The sequence below is a fragment of the Myxine glutinosa genome, chromosome 1, assembly GCF_964187855.1.
Source record: "Myxine glutinosa chromosome 1, kmMyxGlut1.1, whole genome shotgun sequence".
NCBI classification, from domain to species: Eukaryota; Metazoa; Chordata; class Myxini; order Myxiniformes; family Myxinidae; genus Myxine; species Myxine glutinosa.
This window is the reverse complement of record NC_136261.1, coordinates 252872946-252897194: the sequence shown is the minus strand read 5'-3', so window position 1 is coordinate 252897194 and position 24249 is coordinate 252872946. Positions and strand designations below refer to the sequence as shown.

The following is a 24249-nucleotide window of genomic DNA, read 5'->3' as shown; positions in this document are numbered from 1 at the left end:
ATTGCCAAACGACAAAAAGGGGGAATGGAGGTTTTGGGAATGGGAATGAAGGGAATCTATCTCTTTCACTGGTGCAATGGAGTACTTCAATTAATGGGACACACAGCCTTACCCTAAAACACAGAATAAGATATAACTATCGAACAGGGGTATTCTATTATTGGCTGACGTGTATGCTTGTGGACTAATTATGGGATGCCCTTTGACCTTTACACAGCTCCGGAGGCAGGGGGCGCAGAATAAACAATAATAATAATTCACACAATCAAAAAATATATACAGTCCTCATATCCGCAACAATATATATATATATATATATATATATATATATATATATATATATATATGCACATATATACATGTATACATATATATATACACACACACACACACACACATCTCGTTTTTTCATTTTTGTTCCTCACAATTCTATCTCTCTCTTTTATTCACAGACACACACACACACACACACACACTTAATTGTACAGTATCGGTTGTTCCTAAACTTAAATATAAATAATTTAAAGGATTGTTGTAAATGTTGTTAATTTCACAACATCCCATATTCAACTTTATTTAAATTGTAAACCTCAAACATAGTTTCTCCACCTAAAGCAAGAACCTTAACCTGTAAGCAATTGACTAGTTTCCCGACTGCACAGATCATCAGCTGGGCACCGTTCTTCCTCGAGGTTTCGATCCTTTCAGCCCAGGACCTCTCCAAACGGTGGATCCATAACCTCGATCATGGATCCACATCAATTGATGGTAAATCAGTAGATCCACAACCTCGATCATGGATCCACATCAATTGATGGTAAATCAGTAGATCCACAACCTCGATCATGGATCCACATCAATAGATGGTACATCAGTAGATCCACAACCTCAGTTTCGTCCAGGCAGTCAGTCAACCCATCAATGCAACATCACTTATTCCAACTTAACACATTAAATCCTATTGCGAGTAATCATATATTTATAACTTTCCTGACACACTCGATAATATGATAATATCATTAAATCATTCACATCTTACCTTAAATACACCAATCTACCAACCAGCACGACCACATCACCTACCTCTCGATCAAACTGTACTTCGAATGTTCAAACTGTCATTTATAACGGTTTTTTGCATAACACACACACACACGTACACCTACACACATCCCACATGTATATACATGTTTAAAGTGTACGTGCCCTTCCCCCTGCCCGGCAACGCCGGGTACATCTGCTAGTAACTAATAAAATAAAAACGAAGAAATATCCCTCGATAATTTCCTGAAACTCGATGAAATTCGCTCCGTGAATTCACTCGATTTATCGGTGAAAATTTTACTTTGGGCGGTGTATAATCGCTCCGAACGCAATATCTCAGCAATTTCTTGTCTGTTAATTTATTTATTTTACATATGTGAATTTCACGTCCATGCATACGTGAAATGGAGTTTGTTTTTGCACATGTGAAATGAACATGTGAACCTTTACTTCCGGATAATAATGTTGAATGAAATAAGAATGAAGAAATATATGTCGGCATCATTGTTGACGTTTTTGTAACGACTGTCATCAAACGGAAAAGTAATATATCTTAACGGAACAGAAAAAGCGAATTTTTAATATATGTCGACATTTTCCCGTCTTTGTCATGTTGGGCGGTGTATGATACATCGCGGCGCGATTTTTAAAAATATATCTCTGCATTTTCCCGTGTGTGCGTGAATGTTCTCAATTATTGCTGACATCGAGTCTAAAACCATCGATACAAATGAAATCAGAAGGTGAGTTAGATTGGAGATAAAGGCGTGAGAGAGACTCAATGGCCTTGAAATTACAGGCCTTTGAGAATTCATTTCGTTCAATAAATGGAAACTTTAATTGGATTTTATTCCCGTTTTTTTTCCACCGAGTCTAAAACTATGTTAGTGACTGTTAAAAATGAAATGATGTGTCGAATTAGTTGAAATAAACCTGTGAGAGAGAGCAAGACAGCACGGGCCCTGACTAAACAGGCCTCAAAGCTATGCAAGTTAATAAAATGGTGGATATTTGTTTATGAAGGCTCTCCCAGAATGGGTGGAGCTACTCTCTAAACGGAGTAAGCCACACCCCCGGACAGACAGACAGACAAACAGAATCACCTACGGCTATTATAATATATATATATATTGTTACAGATCGCGGATTAAGATGTTATTTACCGAGCGGTGGTATTGCCGCGACCGTTACAGGATCCCTGACTCACCCGATTCACCCAGAACTTTGGCCGTATCGCACCGCAGCTGCTCGATGAGGGAAAAGACTAAAACGACGCAATGCAGAGGAAAAGGAATAAAACGAGAAGACGTACAGACGAGTAATGGGATTTATTATTATCCACACATATAAAAAAAAGGAGCAATCAAGTTTTATTTACAACACAAGACGCAGGTGACACAGTGAAATCTTTAGCTTACCTACACAAGCTTAATTAACCCAGGACAGAACAAACGGAACAAACTCACGTACACAAGAAGGGTGGAAAGGCAGGAGGTGGATGGCTGGAGGGAGAGGGAGGTCCAAGGGGGTCCCGCAGCACAACCGGCGCGTTTAGCAGCCGCCGTTCAGGCCCCACGCTGCTGTTTTGGCTGCTGTGTACGTCGCGTGCTTTGCCAGGCCTTGTCCGACTCGTCTGGTCCAAACCCTCAACTCTTTCTCACCAAGACCAACTCTACTGGCAACCGACTCTTTGTGACCAACTCCTCTGGCAACCGACTCCCCTGACTGGTTCTTCACGACTCTCTTTCTTGACGACCAACTCAGCTCTCTCTCACCAAGACCAGCTCTGCAACCAACTCACGACTCACTTCCGTGCGCGCCTTTTTATAGCGCCTCCAGCGATTAAGCCGCCGGCGTTTTGGACACGCCCATCGGGGTGCTCACCTCGGCCCTGATTGGTCGCGCGACCCTCGGGCTCCGCCCTCGATGACGACGGGCGGGTACGCCCCTCCTCCCCTCTATGACGAGGTGGAGACACGCCTTTCTTCTCCGACTCAAGCACATGGTCAATGGCGGTTATTGGAGGGGAGGTGATTGGGAATCGAGGGCTCAGCAATGACGAGAGGGGATGTAATATGGGCAATCGAGGCTCGGCAATGACGAAAGGGGATGTGAAGGAAATGGGGATTTTGGGGATGGGAATGAAAGGGGATCTATTCTCTTTCACTGGTGCAATGGAGTACTTCAATTAATGGGAGACACAGCCTTACCCTAAAACACAGAATAAGAGATAACTATCAACAGGGGTATTCTATTACTTGGCGGACGTGTATGCTTGTGGACTAATTATGGGATGCCCTTTCACCTTTACACAGCTCCGGAGGTAGGGGGGCGCAGAATAAACAATAATAATAATAATACAGCACACAATCACAAAAAATACAGTCCTCATCTCTGCAACACTGCACCCTCCTCCTCTTAGGCACGTCCCGGGCCTACAACTTTTATTTTTAGTGTGACACGTAGGTGTAGTTCCCTCTATTTTTAACCTGACCCTGAGTGCGACAGTTTTAAAACATAAATAAATGTGTCCCGCTGCTCCATTGCACCCTGCCTAACAGACTTACGCCCACAGTTAACCGAATTGCGGAATGGACTTCAAACTATACACTGACGGTGGGGAGCATTATTTACAATGACTCTGCTTTTATTTACAAAACTAACCCAGGACCTGTGATTGTTCTTTCTGGGGGGGAGACAGTCTGCTCTGCATCGACGCACCATTAAAGCACCCAAAAACGCACCAATACAAGCACCCTCAAGCACCAATCGGTGCACAGTCATCACTGTTCATGAATAAAAATAACCAAACAACCCCTAACCCTGCAGGTGATCTCTTGCTCTTCGGCTCCCTCTGCTGGTGATTATTATTTGTTCTTCCAGATGTTGTCATTCTTTTGCTTTGCTTACTGGCGGCCTATTTGTATTAAAACTTGCACCCAATGTGTCCTTTTTATTTATTTTATTTATGGCCCACAGGGCCGACTAGTGTGGTTCACCTGTGGGGCATCGGTGCCCTGTGGCCAAGGTCCGCCAGCAAGATCTCGGGCCCTCATGGCCGGTTCCAGCAGAGGGGCCATGCCCCAACCCATGGGGTCCATAAGTGGTGCTCGGCCACAGACATGTGGTCCATAATGTGGTGCATCGATGCAGACAGCTGGTTCTGGGAATTTCGGGCGCACAATGGCCGACCCACGCACGCTCCCCTCGGCACCCAATGGCGCACAGGTCATGTGGGAGACAAAAGGGGAAAGACAATTGAGCGAGGGGTAAGGTCACAAGGGTACACATCAATAAGGCAATGCAAGGCGAAATGCGTACGGAGGGCGAAGTGAGAAAGCTCGTCCCTACCGTACGTCACCCCCCTGTCACCTACCCTACCCTTGCCCTTACCCCATATGTACAAAAATCTACACATTTACAAATTCGTCACTACTGTCACGTCTTCCCCATATTTCCCCTATACCAAATTCGTCTCCACAATCCCTCTACTTCAAAATTTGCCATCACCAAATTCATCATCAATCCTCATAAGGAGGCAGAGATGGAACATCAACGCACAATGTCACACCCACGTCATGATGCGTCTCACAATCCAAACATTTGCACAGTAAAAATAATTAAACATGGCATGGTGTGGAGTTCCTGTCACCTCAGGTGAGTGGATGCAGATGGTGCGAGGAGACTTCATCCTAACTACTTTCTAAATGACATTAACACACTTTACACTACCCGGGGTCTTTCCCTGCCAATCCATTGGCCAACTTACACTATGGGTTCTAAAAACCAATTCCCATTGACCAAACTGTGGTGCTTCTCAATTTGGGGTCTCACTCCCCCGATTCATCTCCCGGTGCCCTCGCACAATTTCTGGGCTGCGACGTGTAGCTCTCCCAGCAGGTCTACCCACCTGCACACCTCCACCACTGCAGTTGCCACCCGAGCTTACCTAGCTCCTCACCCTAACCTAACTAACTGGGGAAGGCCCTCTCCTGGCTCTGTCACCCCTTGGTGCCCTCTGGCACTGGGCTACCCGGGTCCGTCCTCCGGATCCTCGGGCCCCATCCACAACTACCGGCTCCCAGAGCCCACCTGCGGCCTCACCTGGCCGACATCCTCACAGTGGTGGAGTGCCCAAACCAACTACACACACTAACAGGCTACACGCCCAGCCATTTCCACACACTAATGCACCCATCCACAGACCATTCTTTCACCCGCACCACAGACGCCAATATCCAACCACAATTTACCTATACCCTCTACCTAACACTTACACTACCCGCCCCGGGTATCCGTGATGGGGGTCCACTCTTCCCCCATTCACACCTTCGCACCATCCACTCCACTCCACAATTTCCACCATACTCACTCCACGACCATCCATTCCAATACTCCAGATATTCCACACTACTATTTATTCCACACAGCCACATACACCTGTTGTTGCACACCTGTGCCCTCACACCTGGTGCCACCTGCACCCTCCTTTCTTCCTGGACCATTTGGTCATCACTATACACAATCACCACTACTATCACTCAAACATTGCTCCACACACCTGTTCAGTTGCACACCTGTGCAATCACACCTGTTCAATCACACCTGTTCAATCCTCACACACACGGCATCATCTCAGCTAACTACTCCCCTCTGAAACTTGCGCTTCCCAGTCGTCCCTTTAAACTATTGCGCTCCCTCGTCATTATCATCCACACTAAACTACCTGCGTCCCCACTACAGGTATCAGTCACTAACTAACCTTAACGTCACCTAATTTCATCTTCGCTAGATCCCTACACACGATATATCCTAACCCACCCGGGCTAGTTTTCACTGCCATACACCCCATAAACTATAGCGCATTTGCCCCACTCTGTGAGGGATGGTGGATTTGCCATCCCACCACATCGGGGGTCTCTCTATCAATTTTGCTCGTCCAAATTCCAACCAATTCAAAAATTCTGCCAATCACTCTACCATCATCAAATTTTGCTTTTTTTTCTAATTTCGGGGCCAAAACACTATCCTCATCACCCGTCTACTTATTACATCCTCTCGGTGCGCCAATTCACATCTACAGCCCGGCTTCGTACAGCCGAGCAATGAACGCGGGTTCTTTTGTGCCAGCGGCTGGATACGTCCTGCATTCGGGGCAGGGACGGGCGCTTACCCGGGCCGAGATCCCACGCACCACCTCGGCGTGGAGCCATCCAATGTCCCGATATCGACCTGCCGGCACGTCTCAATAGAAAGTGGTCGCCATGACGACCCTTCCTATCGGGCTGCCCGCTCCGCCTAGTGGAGCCCGGACGCGGCCGTTCCAAGCGAGGCACAGCGTGGATCGCGTACGGCGGTTCTTTCGAAACCGCCATGGTTCGGATCCCCGCTGGTCCTCGCGGCACGCGAAGCTGCCCGACGCGCACCGAGGGCCCGATCCGGCTATAAGTCGTTCTAACCTCTAACCCGGTTACCGTCGATGCTTTACCTGCATGCTTACATGCATACGCTACCCCTTTCTTGCTCATACCTCCAGCTGTTTCCATGCTCCTCGTACTTTTCCTTACACACCTCGGTACACTCATTCCGCTCACCGACTTGGTCACACACCTGACCACCGAACACTTTGGCACACATTCGTCGCTCGCACACCTCACCAACACACCTCTTCGCGCCCCTTCCTCGGTCACCTCCTCTGTGACCATCACAGGTGTGCTTTCACTCGCACACCCAACCACGTGCCTCACGACCAACTCAAGTGTGCATTCCCACTCACGCTCTACCATTCCAGGTGTGCATCCTTCCATTCCAGGTGTACATCCTCGCTCACCTGTCATAACCAACTCACGCTCCGTTTCACTCTCACTACTTCCACCTCCATCCTTGACAGCGCACTCACCCTTACTCTCGACAGCACACTCTTTCCTCATGCACCTGTCCGTTCCACACCTTTCTCGCGCATCCTCTTGCGCACACTCTTTCGTTACATCCTCTGTAACACTCACCACAGGCGTACACTTTCTCGTTACATCCTCTGTAACACTCACCACAGGTGTACACTCTTTCGTTACTTCCTCCGTAACACTCACCACACCGCGCTTCCATGTACCCCCTCGCACACGCGCTTCGACCAACTCACTCTTGACGGCACACTCACTCCTCGGCGTGCACTTTTTCCTCACACACCCCATGGTCGGACATTCTCGCACACCTCTTGCTTCGCACACCAGACCTGTCGCACACTTCACCAACGGCCTTTCACGAACACCCGGATCCAAACCAATCCCCAAGCCGACTGAAGCTTTCCTCACATCATATACATTGCCACTCACCTCCGTACCTCGTCGTCGCACCTCCTTTGCCACCTGCAAACTCTTTATTTGGTTAGTGAGCATCACATTATGAGTTGAGCACCGACCTTGTACCAATTCCATTACCTCCTCCTGGATTTCTCTCTTAGTTTCTGTCCGTCTCTTCTTAATTTCACTCACCTCTTCTTCCACTTCCTCTAATTTTTGTTTAACCTCTTTTATTTCTCGGTGCGTCTCTTCAGGTTCGTCCTCTAAGGCTACCGTGACCGTCTCTATGTGCATCCTCACCTGCCGGTCCTTTGTCTCCATTATCTCTGTCACCTCGTCCACCCTCATTGTCAGTTCCTCCCGTACCATCTGACATTGCCTCTGCGTCGCTATTAATTCGTTTTTAATTTTTTTTTGTGTCGCCTTTAACCCTCCTAGTACCGCAGTGTTCTTTTGAACCTGCTCCACTAACTCCGTCTGTCCCTCTGTCAGCTGTTCCACCTCCTCCGTCAGATCTTCTATTCCCCCTTGTAACTTTGCCGTATTATTCCTCACCTCTTTCTCCATACGCTTTTCACCTCGCTTTACCTCCTCGCGTAGCCCCGAGACCTCCTCACTTACACCTCGTCGTATCCCCTCCATCTCTTTTGTAGATGCCACCCTCATCTGTCCCAATTCATCCCTCTGAGCATCCAGTTTACTTTCTAACCCGATTTTTACCTCCTCTATCTGCTCTCCCATTTGTTTAATTTCTCGGGCGGATTGCTCCCCTATCTCCCGCAATTTGCCTTCCATCCTGTTTTCTAACCCCTCTAACCCATTTTTCATCCCCTCTATCTGATTCTCCTGGGCAGCCATTCTATTTTCCACCCCCGTTAACCCATGTCTCACCTCTTTTATCCCGTTGTCTAACCCCTCAAAATTATTGTCTAACTTCCCAAATTTCTTGTCTAACTCCTCAAAATTATTGTCTAACTTCCCAAATTTCTTGTCTAACTCCTCAAAATTATTGTCTAACTTCCCAAATTTCTTGTCTAACCCCTCACCGGTACCCCTCGCTTCGTCCCTCATTACCCCCAATTGCTCACTCTGAGCATCCATCCGGTTCCCCATTTGTCCCATTTGGCCCCCTATCCTGTTTTCCATCCCTTTGAAATTATCGTCTGTTTTTACCATAAAGGCCATCATCTGTTTCATAAACAGGTCCAAATTCATTGGCATCTCTGGCTCGGCTGCCGCGACCATGGGCGCGGCTAAATTTGGTGCCGCTACACCCACGTGCGCGAGGATGCCATTTTGTGCATCTGATACTCCCTCAACCACACCTTCTTTACTCTCCTCCACCCTTTCCTCCACATACATTTCCCCGAGGTCCTGGGTCGATTCTACCCCGTCTATCTCTCCCACCGGCATCCCGTCGCCTTGACCAGCCATGGCGCGATTTCAAAATTCGGGCTTTGCTTTAAAACAAAACAAATTTCGTCCGCTCCAAATTTTGACCAAATTTTGTCTAGATGTTTTTTAAAAATTTGGTTCGGGCCCCGAATTCCACTCCCAGACACCAATTGTTACAGATCGCGGATTAAGATGTTATTTACCGAGCGGTGGTATTGCCGCGACCGTTACAGGATCCCTGACTCACCCGATTCACCCAGAACTTTGGCCGTATCGCACCGCAGCTGCTCGATGAGGGAAAAGACTAAAACGACGCAATGCAGAGGAAAAGGAATAAAACGAGAAGACGTACAGACGAGTAATGGGATTTATTATTATCCACACATATAAAAAAAAGGAGCAATCAAGTTTTATTTACAACACAAGACGCAGGTGACACAGTGAAATCTTTAGCTTACCTACACAAGCTTAATTAACCCAGGACAGAACAAACGGAACAAACTCACGTACACAAGAAGGGTGGAAAGGCAGGAGGTGGATGGCTGGAGGGAGAGGGAGGTCCAAGGGAGTCCCGCAGCACAACCGGCGCGTTTAGCAGCCGCCGTTCAGGCCCCACGCTGCTGTTTTGGCTGCTGTGTACGTCGCGTGCTTTGCCAGGCCTTGTCCGACTCGTCTGGTCCAAACCCTCAACTCTTTCTCACCAAGACCAACTCAGACCAACTCTACTGGCAACCGACTCTTTGTGACCAACTCCTCTGGCAACCGACTCCCCTGACTGGTTCTTCACGACTCTCTTTCTTGACGACCAACTCAGCTCTCTCTCACCAAGACCAACTCTGCAACCAACTCACGACTCACTTCCGTGCGCGCCTTTTTATAGCGCCTCCAGCGATTAAGCCGCCGGCGTTTTGGACACGCCCATCGGGGTGCTCACCTCGGCCCTGATTGGTCGCGCGACCATCGGGCTCCGCCCTCGATGACGACGGGCGGGTACGCCCCTCCTCCCCTCTATGACGAGGTGGAGACACGCCTTTCTTCTCCGACTCAAGCACATGGTCAATGGCGGTTATTGGAGGGGAGGTGATTGGGAATCGAGGGCTCAGCAATGACGAGAGGGGATGTAATATGGGCAATCGAGGCTCGGCAATGACGAAAGGGGATGTGAAGGAAATGGGGATTTTGGGGATGGGAATGAAAGGGGATCTATTCTCTTTCATTGGTGCAATGGAGTACTTCAATTAATGGGAGACACAGCCTTACCCTAAAACACAGAATAAGAGATAACTATCAACAGGGGTATTCTATTACTTGGCTGACGTGTATGCTTGTGGACTAATTATGGGATGCCCTTTCACCTTTACACCGCTCCGGAGGTAGGGGGGCGCAGAATAAACAATAATAATAATAATACAGCACACAATCACAAAAAATACAGTCATCTCCGCAACAATATATATATATGTGCAAAATTGCCGGCGTGGGGGTAGACGCCGTTGTGGACACGGGAGCCAGCGCCACGATCATCAGCCCCGTGATCCTTAATTCGAGTGCAGACGGCTGGGGTAAAATCCAGTGCCACGATCATGAGCCCCGTGGTCCTTAATTCGAGTGCAGACGGCTGGGGTAAAATCCAGCGTCTGGAAAATCATAGTTTGCAGTTGGCGACCGGGGCAACGGCTCCGATCATAGGGCGTGGTTTTGTGACCCTCAAGTTGGGATCGGTAAAGCAAGAGATAGAGGTTTGGGTGGCGGAGGTGTGCGACCCATGCTTAATAGGGTTGGATTTGTTGACTGCCAGCGGTTGTAAAATCGACTTGAGTCGGGGGATCCTGCGATGGGGAGTGGAAGAGCTACCATTGGAGGGGGTGAGCACGGCCGAGAGGGTGGAGCTGGAGGCTCCTGAGGCCGTGACCATCCCTCCGGGGGCCGAGGCCATAGTGCTGGCCCGATGGTCAGCTCGCCCGACATGGCAGGAATCCTGCGGCCTGGTCGAACCGGTGGCAGCGCTATCCATACCTGGTTTAATCGTGGGCCGTACCCTTGTAAAAACCGACGGGCCGGTGGTGGCCGTCCGAGTAATTAATATTAGCACAGAACCACGCACTATAGTGAGGGGCACGAAGGTAGCTGGCTGCACCCCAGTTAGAGAAGTCGCGTCAGTGAGGGGCGAGAACGTCCAGCCGAGCCGGCCCCAGGGGCAGCCTTCAATAAGTTATAGGAATTGGCCCGATCCCATTTGCGAGATGGTAAATCGTAGTAGTGTTGAGTTGGGAGGTACCCAGAGGGAGGCCTTACACAAACTGGTTGGGTCCCATTTGGACCTCTTCTCCTTGTCCACCGAGGATATTGGACGTACGGGCCTGGTGAAACATCAGATCCACACCGGTGAGGCCCGGCCTATTCGTCAGGCCGCCCGACGGCTCCCTTGGAGCAAGGGGGCGGAAGCTGACGAGCAGGTTGAAAAAATGCTCGACGCAGGTGTGATCGAGCCCTCGGGAAGTCCTTGGATGTCACCTGTTGTGCTGGTCAAAAAGAAGGATGGGACCATTTTGTGTTAAATGCCCCAACCCATTTGCGTTATTGACGCAAAGATCGCTAGAGGTCTTCTCAGAACAATGACTACGTTAGAAAACATAAACGTCATCCACACTGTCCGTGATGGACCTATAGCTCCATACTTAAATTGAGGTGAAAATATGCCTAAAATTCCCAAAAAATTTCACCTTAAATTATTCAGAATAAAATATTGAAAACGGCATGATTGTTATGTTTTTATGTGACCATAATATCACTTCTCCAGATAATATAGCAATATCATGGGTATATTACACTGTTTTGACGACAACAAACTTGTAATGTGCGAGGTTGTAAAAAAACGGGGGGGGTGCTTAACTTAATTATTTGTGTATATATATATATATATATATATATATAATATATATATATATTATTACGGAATCCAACGTCGGCCTCTCTCCCCTTACCGAGGGGGGATTAATCCCCTCGTTTATGACTGACCGACGTGGTCCCGGGGGTATGACGCCATGCCTGGTCGGCGCTGGGTAGGGTATTAGGCCCAACCGTCCTATGACCTAAATACCAGCGCTTCCCGGTACGCGAGGAAATACTCCCCCACTCACGGCCGCAGCATAATGGATGGATAACGCCGAGCGAAGCGAACTGCGGCGTGAGCCGGTTACCAAAGACTAGACCCGATTTATGTGCGTCGGCCGAATTGCGCCATGTACCCTCAATCTGGAAATCACTAAAGCGACCGAATGTGAAGAAGAGAAGAAGAAGAAGTAGGAAGAACAAATATGATTTATTGCGATCTATTAACAAGACCAAAAATAACCAAGGAGAATGGAAAGGATAAGAAAATAACTGAACAGAAAGGAGCAAGGAGACACAGTGCAATATTAGCTTATATTAAACAGTCTTACTTATAAACCCAGGGACAAGACAAAAGACAGACTACGAGCACACTTACACGGGGGATGATTGCAGGAACGAATGCCGGAGGTGGATAGCTGGAGGGAGAGGAGGGTCCACGGGAACTGGGTCACGGTCGGGCCGCCGTCAACGCCCAGGCTGCGGTCGTGCGAGCCGCCGTGGTACGAGCTCGGCCGGTTCAAGCTGTTGCTGCTGTTCGAGCTCCGTTGGTTCAAGCTATTGCTGCTGTTCGAGCTCCGCTGGTTCAAGCTGCTCCTGCGTACTGCTGCGTCGCGTGCTCTCCAACGGCTTTTGTTCTCTCGTCTCCCCCTGTCCAGGACTCATCTCTCTCGGGGGCGTCCCACCACGGGTTATATATGCCACGCCCTCAAACCTTCGCGAACCTCCGCGACGGTTCTCTCCACGCTCTCTCAAAGCCAAACCCCTCATCCTTGGTTTGTTGGCAAGGGCTGGCTCACTCCTCCCCTCTATGACGAGTTGGAGACACGCCTTTCTTCTCCGAGGTTACCTCGTGGTCAATGGAGGCAATTGCAGCAGACCTGGCAAACCTGGCACTTTGAAGATGCCATGGGGCGTCGGAGGGACCTGTCTTATTTAATTGATGCAACGTAATGAACTAGTGGATCACAGAACCTTATACTGACATTCATTAAGGACATAACTAGAGGGGAACTTAGGATTGGCTACGTGTGTGCGATGGCTTAACTAAGGACGACCTTTGATCTTTCTTTACACTACGGAGGGTGATATTTTCACAACAAAACAACCACAATTCTCAAATCCGTTACACTGCACCCTCCTTCCTTCAGGCACATCCCGTGCCTATAAAAATTTAGCTTACTGTGGCACGTAGGTGTAATTCCCTCCACAATTAACCTGACCCTGAGTGCGACAGTTTTAAAACACAAATAAAGATATCCCACTAATTGCATTGCACCCTGCCTAACAGTTTCACACCCACAGCTAACCGAATTGCGGAATTATTTTCAAAACTAAACATTTACGGTGGGGGAGCATTATTTACATTGGCATTATTTGACTATTTACAAAATGCAACCCAGGACCTGTGATTTTTCTTTTGGGGAGACAAAACAAAGAAATTCCTGTTGGGAGGGAGGAGACAGCACGCATTGCAGCGACACACCAGCACCAAAGCACCAATCACCAAAAGCACCAAAAGCACCATTCGGTGCAACAGTCACCAGTTCATAATAAGCACACACAAAAAAACAACTGGTAGTGGTCTTCCTCTTCTCTGCTGGGCCGATGTTCTTCCTGATGTTTTCTTGCTTCATGCAGCCTACTTGGAAATAAAAAGCACAAAACGTGTCCATTTTTATTTAGGGCCACAGGGGCCAACTAAGGGTGGTCTACCTGTTTGGCATAGGTGCCACCTTACCGAGGTCCGCAAGCAAGACCCTGGGCCATCGTGGCCGGCTCCAGCAGAGGTGCCAGGCCCCAAAACGTGGGGTCCATAAAGTGGTGCTTGGCCGCAAGACGGCGGTCCATAAGTGGTGCATCAATGCAATGCATGCTGGTTGTCGGAGTTCTGGTACACCACGGCGGACTCCCGCACGCTCCCCTCGGTGCCCAGCGAGCACAGTCCTCGGTTGGCAGACAGGGAGACAGAAGACAGGTGAGTGAGGGGTAAGGTCACAAGGGTACACATCAATACAAGGCAATGCAGGACGAGGTGCATACGGAGAGCGAAGTGAGAAAGCTCGTCCCTACCGTACGTCACCCCCCCCCCCCCCCCCCTGTTACCTACTCTACCCTTGCCCTTACCCCATATGTACAAAAATCTACACATTTACAAATTCGTCACTACTGTCACGTCTTCCCCATATTTCCCCTAATGCCAAATTCGTCCCCACAATCCCTCTAACCAAAATTTGCCATCATTCAAATTCATCATCAATCCTCATAAGCAGGGAGAGATGGAACACAAAGCACAATGTCACACCCACGTCATGATGCGTCTCACATTCCAAACATTTGCACCAAAATAATAAAACATGGCATGGTGCGGAGGTACGTCATCTCAGGTGAGTGGATGTAGATGGTGCGAGGAGATTCTTAATCCTAACTGTCTTCTAAATGACTTTAATACACTTTACACTTCCCGGGGTCTTCCCTGCCAATCCATTGGCCATTTTACTCTATGCGGTTTTAAGAACCAAATTCCCATTGACCAAACTGTGGTACTTCCTTAATTTGGGGTCTCACTCCCCCGATTCAACTCCCTGTGCCTTTGCGCAATTTCAGGACTGGGTCGTGTGGCTCTCCCAGCAGGTCTACCCACCTGCACACATCCACCACTGCAGTTGCCTCCGAGCTTACCTGCTCCTTACCCTAACCTATCTACCTGGGGAAGGCCCTCTGGCGCACTCCCCACTCGGTGCCCTCTGGCACTGGGCTACCCGGGTCCGTTCTCCGGATCCTCGGGCCCCATCCACAACTCTACCGGCTCCCAGAGCCCACCTGCGGCCTCACCTGGCCGACATCCTCACAGTGGTGGAGTGCTCAACCAACTACACACACTAACAGGCCACACGCCCAGCCATTTCCACGTCACTAATGCACCCATCCAAACTCCATTCTTCCACACGTACCACAGATGCCAATATCCAACCATAATTTACCTGTACCCTCTACCTAACACTTACACTATCCTCCCCGGGTATTCGTGATGGGGGTCCACTTTTCCCGCATTCACACCTTCGCACCATCCACTCCACTCCACAGTTTCCACCATACTCACTCCACACAATCCATTCCATACTCCATATATTCCATACCATTTATTCCATCCAACCATTCTCCATACACCTTTTCAGTTGCACACCTGTGCAATCACACCTGGTGCCACCTGCACCCTCCTTCCTCCAAAGCTCCTTCAATCACTCAATACAATGCACAACCACAATCGTTCCTCATGCACTGCTCCATACACTTCCACGCTTAATACAACTCACAATCACCTTTCCACAATACACTTCTGAATACACTTTTATACACACACACGGCATCATCTGAACTACCTACTCCCCTCTGAAACTCGCGCTTCCCCGTCGCCCCTTTAAACTATTGCGCTCCCTCGTCATTATCATCCAACTACCCTCTCTATGTCCCCACTACCTGTCCAAAGTCGCTACTTTAACTTACCGTTACCTATGGTCATCTTCTCTAGATCCCTACACACTATCCAAACCCTCCTGGGCTAGTTTTCACTGCCAAACCCCATAAAACTATTGCTCCTTTGCCCCCGCTGTGAGAGATGGCAGAGTTGCCATCCCACCACAACGGGTATCTCTCACTACCAATTTTACTCATCCAATTCCTGCAAATCAAAAATTTGCCAATCACTCTACCAATCATCTGCCAATCATCAAAAAAAATTCCAATCACAAATTTTGCTGTTCAAATTAACTACGGCTATCTCCCTCACCCATCTACTCACTTGAGCCTCTCGGTGCGCCAATTCATGCTCAGAACCTGGCTTCGCCAAGTCGAGCAATGAATGCGGGTGGTTCGTTGCCGGCGGTTGGGCCCGTCCGGCATTCGGTGCAGGGAAGGTTTACTCGGGCCGAGATTCCACGCACCATCTCGGCACGGAGCCGTCCGATGGCCCGATCTCGCCCTGCCGGAACGCCTCAACCACAAAGGGTTGCCGTGACGACCTTTCCTCGGTGTCCTTGAACTGGGCCGCCCGCTCCGCTTAGTGGAGCACGGACGCGGCCGTTCAGAGCGAGGCCCGGCGTGGATCGTGTACGGCGGTTCTTTCCAAACCGCCGTGGTTACGATCCCCGCTGGTTCCCGCGGCACGCAACGCCCGGCACGAACCGAGGGCTCGCTTCGGCTACAAGTCGATCTAACCGCTAACCCAGTCAACATCGATGCTCCACTTGCATGCTCACACCCCACGTTCCATTCCCTGCTCACACATCCAGCTGTCTCCATGCTCCCTGTCATTGCACCTTCTCTTCTACAGCACCCAGGTACACTCATTCCGCTCACCTTTACTCTTACTTTCGACAGCGCACTCTGTACTCATGCACCCGTCCGTTACACACCTTTCTCGCGCATCCTCTTGCGCACACTCTCCCCTTACACCCTCCGTAACACTCACCACAGGTGTGCATTCTTCCGTTACATCCCCTGTAACACTCCCCACTACGCGCTTCCATGTGCCCCCCCCCCCCCCCCGGCATACGCGCTACGACCAACTCACTCTCGACAGCACACTCACTCCTCAGCGCGCACTTTTTCCTCACACACCCCATAGTCGGACCTCCTCGCACACCTCCTCCTTCACACTCTGTACCTGTCGTACACTTCACCAGTGGCCTCTCACGAACACCCGGGTCCAAACCAACCCCCAAGCCGACGGAAATGTATATGGCGTGAGGGGAGATTCAGAGTATTTCGCCACTCACCTTGGCACCTCGTCTCCGCTTCTCCTCCGCCACCTGCAAACTCTTTATTTGGTTAGCAAGCACACCGTCACGATTTGAGCATCGACCTTGTACATATTCCATCACTTCCTCCTTTATCTCTTTCTTAGTTTCCCTCCGTCTCTTCTTAATTTCACTCATCCCCTCTTCCACTTCCTCTAACTTTTGCTTCACCTCTTTTATTTCCCGGTGCGCCCCCTCAATTTCGTCCTCTAAGGCCACCTTGACCGTTTCTATGTGCGTCCTCACCTCCCGGTCCTTTGTCTCCACTGCCTCTGTCACCTCGTCCAACCTCTTTGTCAACCCCTCATGTACCATCCGACGCTCCTTCTTTATGACTGCTACGTCCCTCTTTATTTCCTTCTGGGTCGCCTTCAACCCCTCGATCACAGCCGTATTCTTTTGTACCTGTTCCTTCAACTCCCTTTGTCCCACTGTCAGCTGCCCCACCCCCTGCGTCAACTCCTCTATGCCACCTTGTAACTTTACCGTCCCATTTCTCACCTCTTTCTCCATACGCTTCTCACCTCGCCTTACCTCCTCGCGTACCCCCGAGACCTCCTCGCTTACACCTCGTCTTATCTCCCCCCCCCCCCCATCTCCTCCATCTCTTTAGTAGATGCCGCCCTCATCTGTCCAAATTCATTACTTTGAGCATCCAATTTAGTTTCCAACCCGATTTTCACCTCCTCTATCTGGTTCCCCATTTGTTTGATTTCCCGGGCGGATTGCTCCCCTATTTCCCGCAATTTGCCGTCCATTGTGTTTTCAAACCCCCCTAACCCATTCTTCATCCCTTCCATCTGGTTCTCCTGGGCAGCCATTCTATTTTCCAACCCCATTAACCCATTCTTTACCTCTTTTATCCCATTGTCCAACCCCTCAAATTTATTGTCCAACCCCTTAAATTTATTGTCCAACCCCTTAAATTTATTTCCCATCATTTGTTCCATTTCCCTGCTGGATTTTTCAGCCATTTTTTTCATATACCCCATCATCTGCGCCGCGAAGAGGTTCAATTTCCCCAGCGCTGCAGACTCGGCTGCCGCAGCGCCGCCATTTTGTGCCTCCGCAACCACGTGCGCGAGTGTGCCATCTTGTGCACCTGACCCCCCCCCCCCCCCCCCCACAACCACGTTACCATTGCTCTCCTCCATTTCCCCCATATACATTTCCCCGAGGTCCTGGGTCGACTCTACACCCTCTAATTCCCCCACCGGCATCCGGTCACCTTGATCATCCATGGCGTGACTTTTAAATTTAGGATGTTAAATTAAATTAAATTTTGGCCGCTCGAAATTTGAGCGCGCTATTTGCGCTTCAGGTCCGAATCCGACACTCCTGACACCAATTGTTACGGAATCCAACGTCGGCCTCTCTCCCCTTACCGAGGGGGGATTAATCCCCTCGTTTATGACTGACCGACGTGGTCCCGGGGGTATGACGCCATGCCCGGTCGGCGCTGGGTAGGGTATTAGGCCCAACCGTCCTATGACCTCAATACCAGCGCTTCCCGGTACGCGAGGAAATACTCCCCCGCTCACGGCCGCAGCGTAATGGATGGATAACGCCGAGCGAAGCGAACTGCGGCGTGAGCCGGTTACCAAAGACTAGACCTGATTTATGTGCGTCGGCCGAATCGCGCCACGTACCCTCAATCTGGAAATCACTAAAGCGACCGAATGTGAAGAAGAGAAGAAGAAGAAGTAGGAAGAACAAATATGATTTATTGCGAACTATTAACAAGACCAAAAATAACCAAGGAGAATGGAAAGGATAAGAAAATAACTGAACAGAAAGGAGCAAGGAGACACAGTGCAATATTAGCTTATATTAAACAGTCTTACTTATAAACCCAGGGACAAGACAAAAGACAGACTACGAGCACACTTACACGGGGGGATGATGGCAGGAACGAATGCCGGAGGTGGATAGCTGGAGGGAGAGGAGGGTCCACGGGAACTGGGTCACGGTCGGGCCGCCGTCAACGCCCAAGCTGCGGTCGTGCGAGCCGCCGTGGTACGAGCTCCACGCTCCACCGGTTCAAGCTGTTGCTGCTGTTCGAGCTCCGCTGGTTCAAGCTATTGCTGCTGTTCGAGCTCCGCTGGTTCAAGCTGCTCCTGCGTACCGCTGCGTCGCGTGCTCTCCAACGACTTTTGTTCTCTCGTCTCCCCCTGTCCAGGACTCATCTCTCTCGGGGGCGCCCCACCGCGGGTTATATATGCCACGCCCTCAAACCTTCGCGAACCTCCTCGATGGTTCTCTCCACGCTCTCTCAAAGCCAAACCCCTCATCCTTGGTTGGTCGGCAAGGGCTGGCTCACTCCTCCCCTCTATGACGAGGTGGAGACACGCCTTTCTTCTCCGAGGTTACCTCGTGGTCAATGGAGGCAATTGCAGCAGACCTGGAAAACCGGGCACTTTGAAGATGCTTTGCCTCGTGGTCAATGGAGGCAATTGCAGCAAACCTGGCAAACCTGGCACTTTGAAGATGCCATGGGGCGTCGGAGGGACCTGTCTTATTTAATTGATGCAACGTAATGAACTAGTGGATCACAGAACCTTATACTGACATTCATTAAGGACATAACTAGAGGGGAACTTAGGATTGGCTACGTGTATGCGATGGCTTAACTAAGGACGACCTTTGATCTTTCTTTACACTACGGAGGGTGATATTTACACAACAATATTTACCTCCTAGACTCCTGCCTCACCCCTCCCCTCCAAATCTCCCCCATATCCCATCCCTTTCAAATCCCTCCCCTTGTCCCTTCCCTCCCAAACTCCCCCCTCACCCCTCCCCTTCAAATCTCACCACCCTCATTGCTTCTCAATTTCCCCCCGCTCACTCCCCCTCCTCAAAGCGTCCTCCCCGCTTCTTCCCCCTTCAAACTCTCACCTCCATCTCCCCCAACCTTCTGCCTCGCTCTTCCCCCTCCTCAAATAACACCTCATTGTGGCTCACCCAATCACCATCAAACCTTTTGTCCGCCCCATCCTTCCCTTTCTCCGAGCTATTCTGAAATCTCTGACGCACCTTCAACAGCTCTCCCTACCTCTTCCACCTCTTCCACATCTTACCCTACCCCTCCTCCCCCCTGTTCTGTATCTGATGCTCCCCCTTCCTCTTCATTAACGGTATGGACCTCAAACATCCGGGGCCTTCGTTCAAACTTAACTGATCTCTCCATACAGGTTGCTTCTGTCAAACCAGATGTGATCTGCTTAACAGAAACTTTCCTCCTTTATGATGTCTCTGATTCCATAGTATCTCTCCCGGGCTACTCCCTCCTCCGGTATGATAGACCTGAGCCTCGTCCTGGAGGCGGGGTTGCTATCTTTATCAAAAACTCTCTTCCTCACTCGCCCTGCACTGCACTCTCTCCACCTCACCCCCAGGAATACCTCTGGCTACGGCTTCCCCTTCGCTCCCACCTCTTGTTCATATGTGTGTTGTACCGTCCACCAAACAGTGATGACTCCATCTACATCTCGCTGTCTGATGATATGGACCAACTTCTATCTACTCATCCCAACTCTCTCTTCCTCATATGTGGTGATTTCAACTGTCATCATGCCAGTTGGCTGGGTGTGGGTACCTCTCTCACCAGCCATGGCTCCTCAGCAAAGGACTTCTGCGACTCACTAGGATTGACACAATCTGTCAATTTCCCGACCCGGATCTCAGTCAACGGAACATCTTCTCTTCTGGACTTGGTTATGACTAACTTCCCTGAAAATGTCTGCTGCTCTTCTTCTGCTCCGATCGGATCATCTGATCATGTCCTTGTTAAAGTGGACATCTCTCTGACCATCCTCAGGGAGCCTGCTCAGCGTCGACGAGTCTGGCATTTCACTCAGGCCAACTGGCACGGTCTTCAAGCAGCCATCAATCATCTGGACTGGTCTCCCATCTCTACCACCTCTGACATCAACTCATCCTGGGAATTCTTCCAAAGTAAATTGCTCTCTCTCATGCACAGATTTATCCCATCTCGTCTTCAGTTGTCATACCCTTCCTCCCGTCCATGGTACACGGAATCTTGTGGTGAGGCTGTTGCCCAGAAACAACTTGCCTTCGTCTCCTGGAAAGCAAATCCAACGGAAGGAAATCTCATTTCCTTTCACAAAGCCCGAAACAAGTGTGTGTCCACCCTCAGGAGAGCCAGGAAACAATATCTCTCCGTTCTCAAGACCGAACTCTCTTATCTGTCTCCCTCTTCCAAATCCTGGTGGCGTCTGGTCAAATCCGTTTCTGGTGTTTGTTCCCCCTCCATCCCCTCCCTTACCTCAAACGGCTACACAGCTGACTCCGCACGTGAAAAAGCTGAATGCCTCAACTCTGTGTTTGCCTCTAAATCTTGTGTCCCAAACCCATCCCTCTCTGTACCCACCATACCCAGTCGTACCCTGCTGCTCCTGGACTCCGTGTCCTTTCCTCCTGACAAGGTGGAAAAGTTTCTGTCAACCCTCGACTCTGATTCTGCAACTGGACCCGACGGCATCAGCCCACGGGTCCTAAAATCCTGCTCTGCTGCTCTATCTCACCCTCTCTCTGTTCTCTTCACCCTCTCTTTTGCTCAAGGTCAACTGCCATCTGCTTGGAAATCAGCCAACATCACCGCTTTGCACAAAAAAGGTGCAAAAACAGATCCTAGCAACTACAGACCAATCAGCCTTCTCCCAATTATCAGCAAAGTCATGGAATCCATCATTGCTTCTGATATGAAATCTTTCCTCTTCTCCAATGGCTTGATCTCTGATCATCAATTTGGTTTCAGACCAGGTCACTCTACTCTGGACATGCTGCTTCTGCTGTCTCAACAATGGATGGAGGTCCTCAATGCCAAACAGGAAATTAGAGCTGTCTCCCTCGACATATCACGTGCCTTCGACACGGTCTGGCACCCCGCTCTGCTCACCAAACTCTCCTCCTTTGGTATCCATGGAAATCTCCACGCATGGCTGGCGGACTTCCTCTCTCGTCGTCGTCAACGTGTGGCCCTGAATGGGTTTCTCTCATCTCCTCTTCCTGTTCAGGCTGGAGTTCCCCAAGGCAGTGTTCTGGGCCCCGTGCTTTTTCTGGTCTTCATCAATGATCTCTCTGACTCTCTCGAAAATCCTCTCTATCTCTTTGCTGATGACTCCACTCTCTGCCGCTCCATTCCTCTTCCCTCAGATCGGCAGTCTGCTGCCTCCTCACTCTCTGAAGACCTGGACAAAATCACAGACTGGTCAAACAAGTGGAACATGTCTTTCAATCCTGACAAATCTCACACTCTTACTATGTCTCTCCGAAAAGATCGACTGGACAACCCTCCCATCTACTTTCTCAACAATCCTCTCCAAGAAGTTCTGTCGCTCAAGATTTTGGGTCTCACTATCTGCCATGATCTTTCTTGGGAAAACCACATTTCCAAGCTGGCCTCCAAAGCCAGTCGCCGACTGGGCATCCTCCGTCGTGCGAAGTCCTTCCTCGGCACACCTGAGCTCCTCACCACATACAAGGCTTTCATCCGCAGCTCAATGGAATACTGTTCTCCCCTATGGGCCGGTGCTCCTGCCTCACACCTAGCTCGGCTTCACGCTGTTGAAACCAAAGCTTTCAGAATTATTGGAATCTCCCGCGATGAAGCTATCTCTGAGGGCCTTTCACTCACTCACCGCAGGCAGGTAGGTGGTCTTTCTGTCTTCTACCGACTCCTCTCCGGCCTTGCACCCCCAGCTCTCTCTGTGCTCTGTCCCCCAAATATTCCTACAGGTCGCACAAGATCTGCCAGCAACCCTCTGATGGTTAAACTGCCGAAATCTCGGCTCTCCGCTCACCTTCACTCTTTCATTCCTCTTTTCTCCCGCCTCTGGAACAAACTCCCTCACTCCCTTCAATCCCACTCCTCCCTCCAGGTCTTTAAAACAGCTGTTCACCACCATCTCTTATCTTCCCCCATCCAAAACCTTGATCTTTTCTACCCCCGCTAATTCACCCCAGATCCACCTTGTTTGAAATTCCAACTTCTTTCCTGGAAGTCCTGGCAGTGTCCATATGTTTTATACCTCTCCCACTGCCCCCTTCCCACGCCCCCCCCCCCAAAGCCCTCGCCCTCTCTCAGATCTCTCGATGTCTCCATGTCTCTCGGTCCCTGCTCTCAAATGTTGTGTTTGTGTCCTTCCCCCTCTCTCCCCATCTTGTCTACCGCTCCCTATGTTATGTTTTATGTGTCGGTTTGTCTTTCTGTGTGTTCATGTGATTAATGTTCGCTCTTTCACGAGCCTCGATATTGTATACAAAAAAAAAAAAAAAAAAAAAAAAAAAAAAAAAAAAAAAAAAAAAAAAAAAAACAAAACAACCACAATTCTCAAATCCGTTACAATATATATATATATATATATGTATATATATATATATATATATATATATATATATATATATATATATATATATATAGATAGATATAGATAGATAGATATATATATATATATATATATATATATATATATATATATATATATATATATATACATACATATATACATATATACACACACAAACAAGATTTTCCACCTCGTAATTATATTTTAACAGTTTACGTACCTTCAATCTTTTTGAGGATCACATTCGTGCCGCTCCCCCATGGCGCATACACACCTATAGTGACTGGCGTCTTGACGAAGCTCAACGCCTTCGCCAGGCATTCAGCATAGTGGTCATAAAATATTCTTGGATCTATGACAAAGGTTTACTCCAGTCAGCTTGCATTTATTGGGCATAGTTTTTAATAGATGAAATTTCCAAAACCTTGGATAAATGCAGAGCAGTACGCACAGTAGAGATGTTCATATTACGTGATTGATTAAAATCCTCAAAACGAATTTCCTTCACTGGTGCTTCATATCCAGGGTCTAAATGGTCTTCCGATTATAAAGTCTCCAACGGGTCTGTAAAGGTTCTAAGTGTCTTTGGGTTCTTAAAGGGCCTTACAGTTCTACAGCGTTTGATGTAATTAATATATATACTCACGTTCTGTGTGGACAAACAGACAAACAAACAGACTAACACACATAAACAAACAGACAAACAAACACGAAAAGACAAACAAAGAGACAAACACACATAAACAGACAAAGAAACACAAACAAACAAACACAGAGACGAACAAACACAGACAAACACAAACAGACAAGCACAAACAAACACAAACAGACAAACAAACGGACCCAAATGGAATACCTTCTCCTCTGGCGAGGGTAATAATAATATAATCCTAACAATAACAAGTCATCTTGGAAGCCGATTCAATCTATCTATAATTCCAGTAATCTCTGTACGTCTGTACGTTTGTACGTCTGTTTGTCTGTGACCGCTGTTTCTCGACAACCACGGGTCCGATATACTTTTAACTTGCCAGGTATATTGCTGGGGACCCGAGGATGTGCCTTTTCAAGGTTTCATATTAATCGGACAATTACTTACCGAGCTATGTCCAAAAAACGATTCAACCAATCAGAGAGCAGCGAACTATCGCGTGTGCCGAACGTGGAGGACACACTCTGCCTCGGATGGCACATTTGAGAGCGTATTCATTTATTTCACGTTTGCAAACT

At 49.0% G+C, this 24249-nt stretch overlaps 1 protein-coding gene across 1 annotated transcript in view; it reads right to left on the bottom strand.

Annotated features, from left to right (window-relative positions):
• Positions 1–24249, bottom strand: part of LOC137436385 (NTPase KAP family P-loop domain-containing protein 1-like) — an 87086-nt gene that overhangs the window by 51850 nt on the left and 10987 nt on the right. Inside the window, exon 3 of the mRNA XM_068130113.2 lies at positions 23240–23371. Within this exon, the coding sequence (XP_067986214.2) occupies positions 23240–23371 (132 nt within the window). The remainder of the gene's footprint in view (positions 1–23239; positions 23372–24249) is intronic.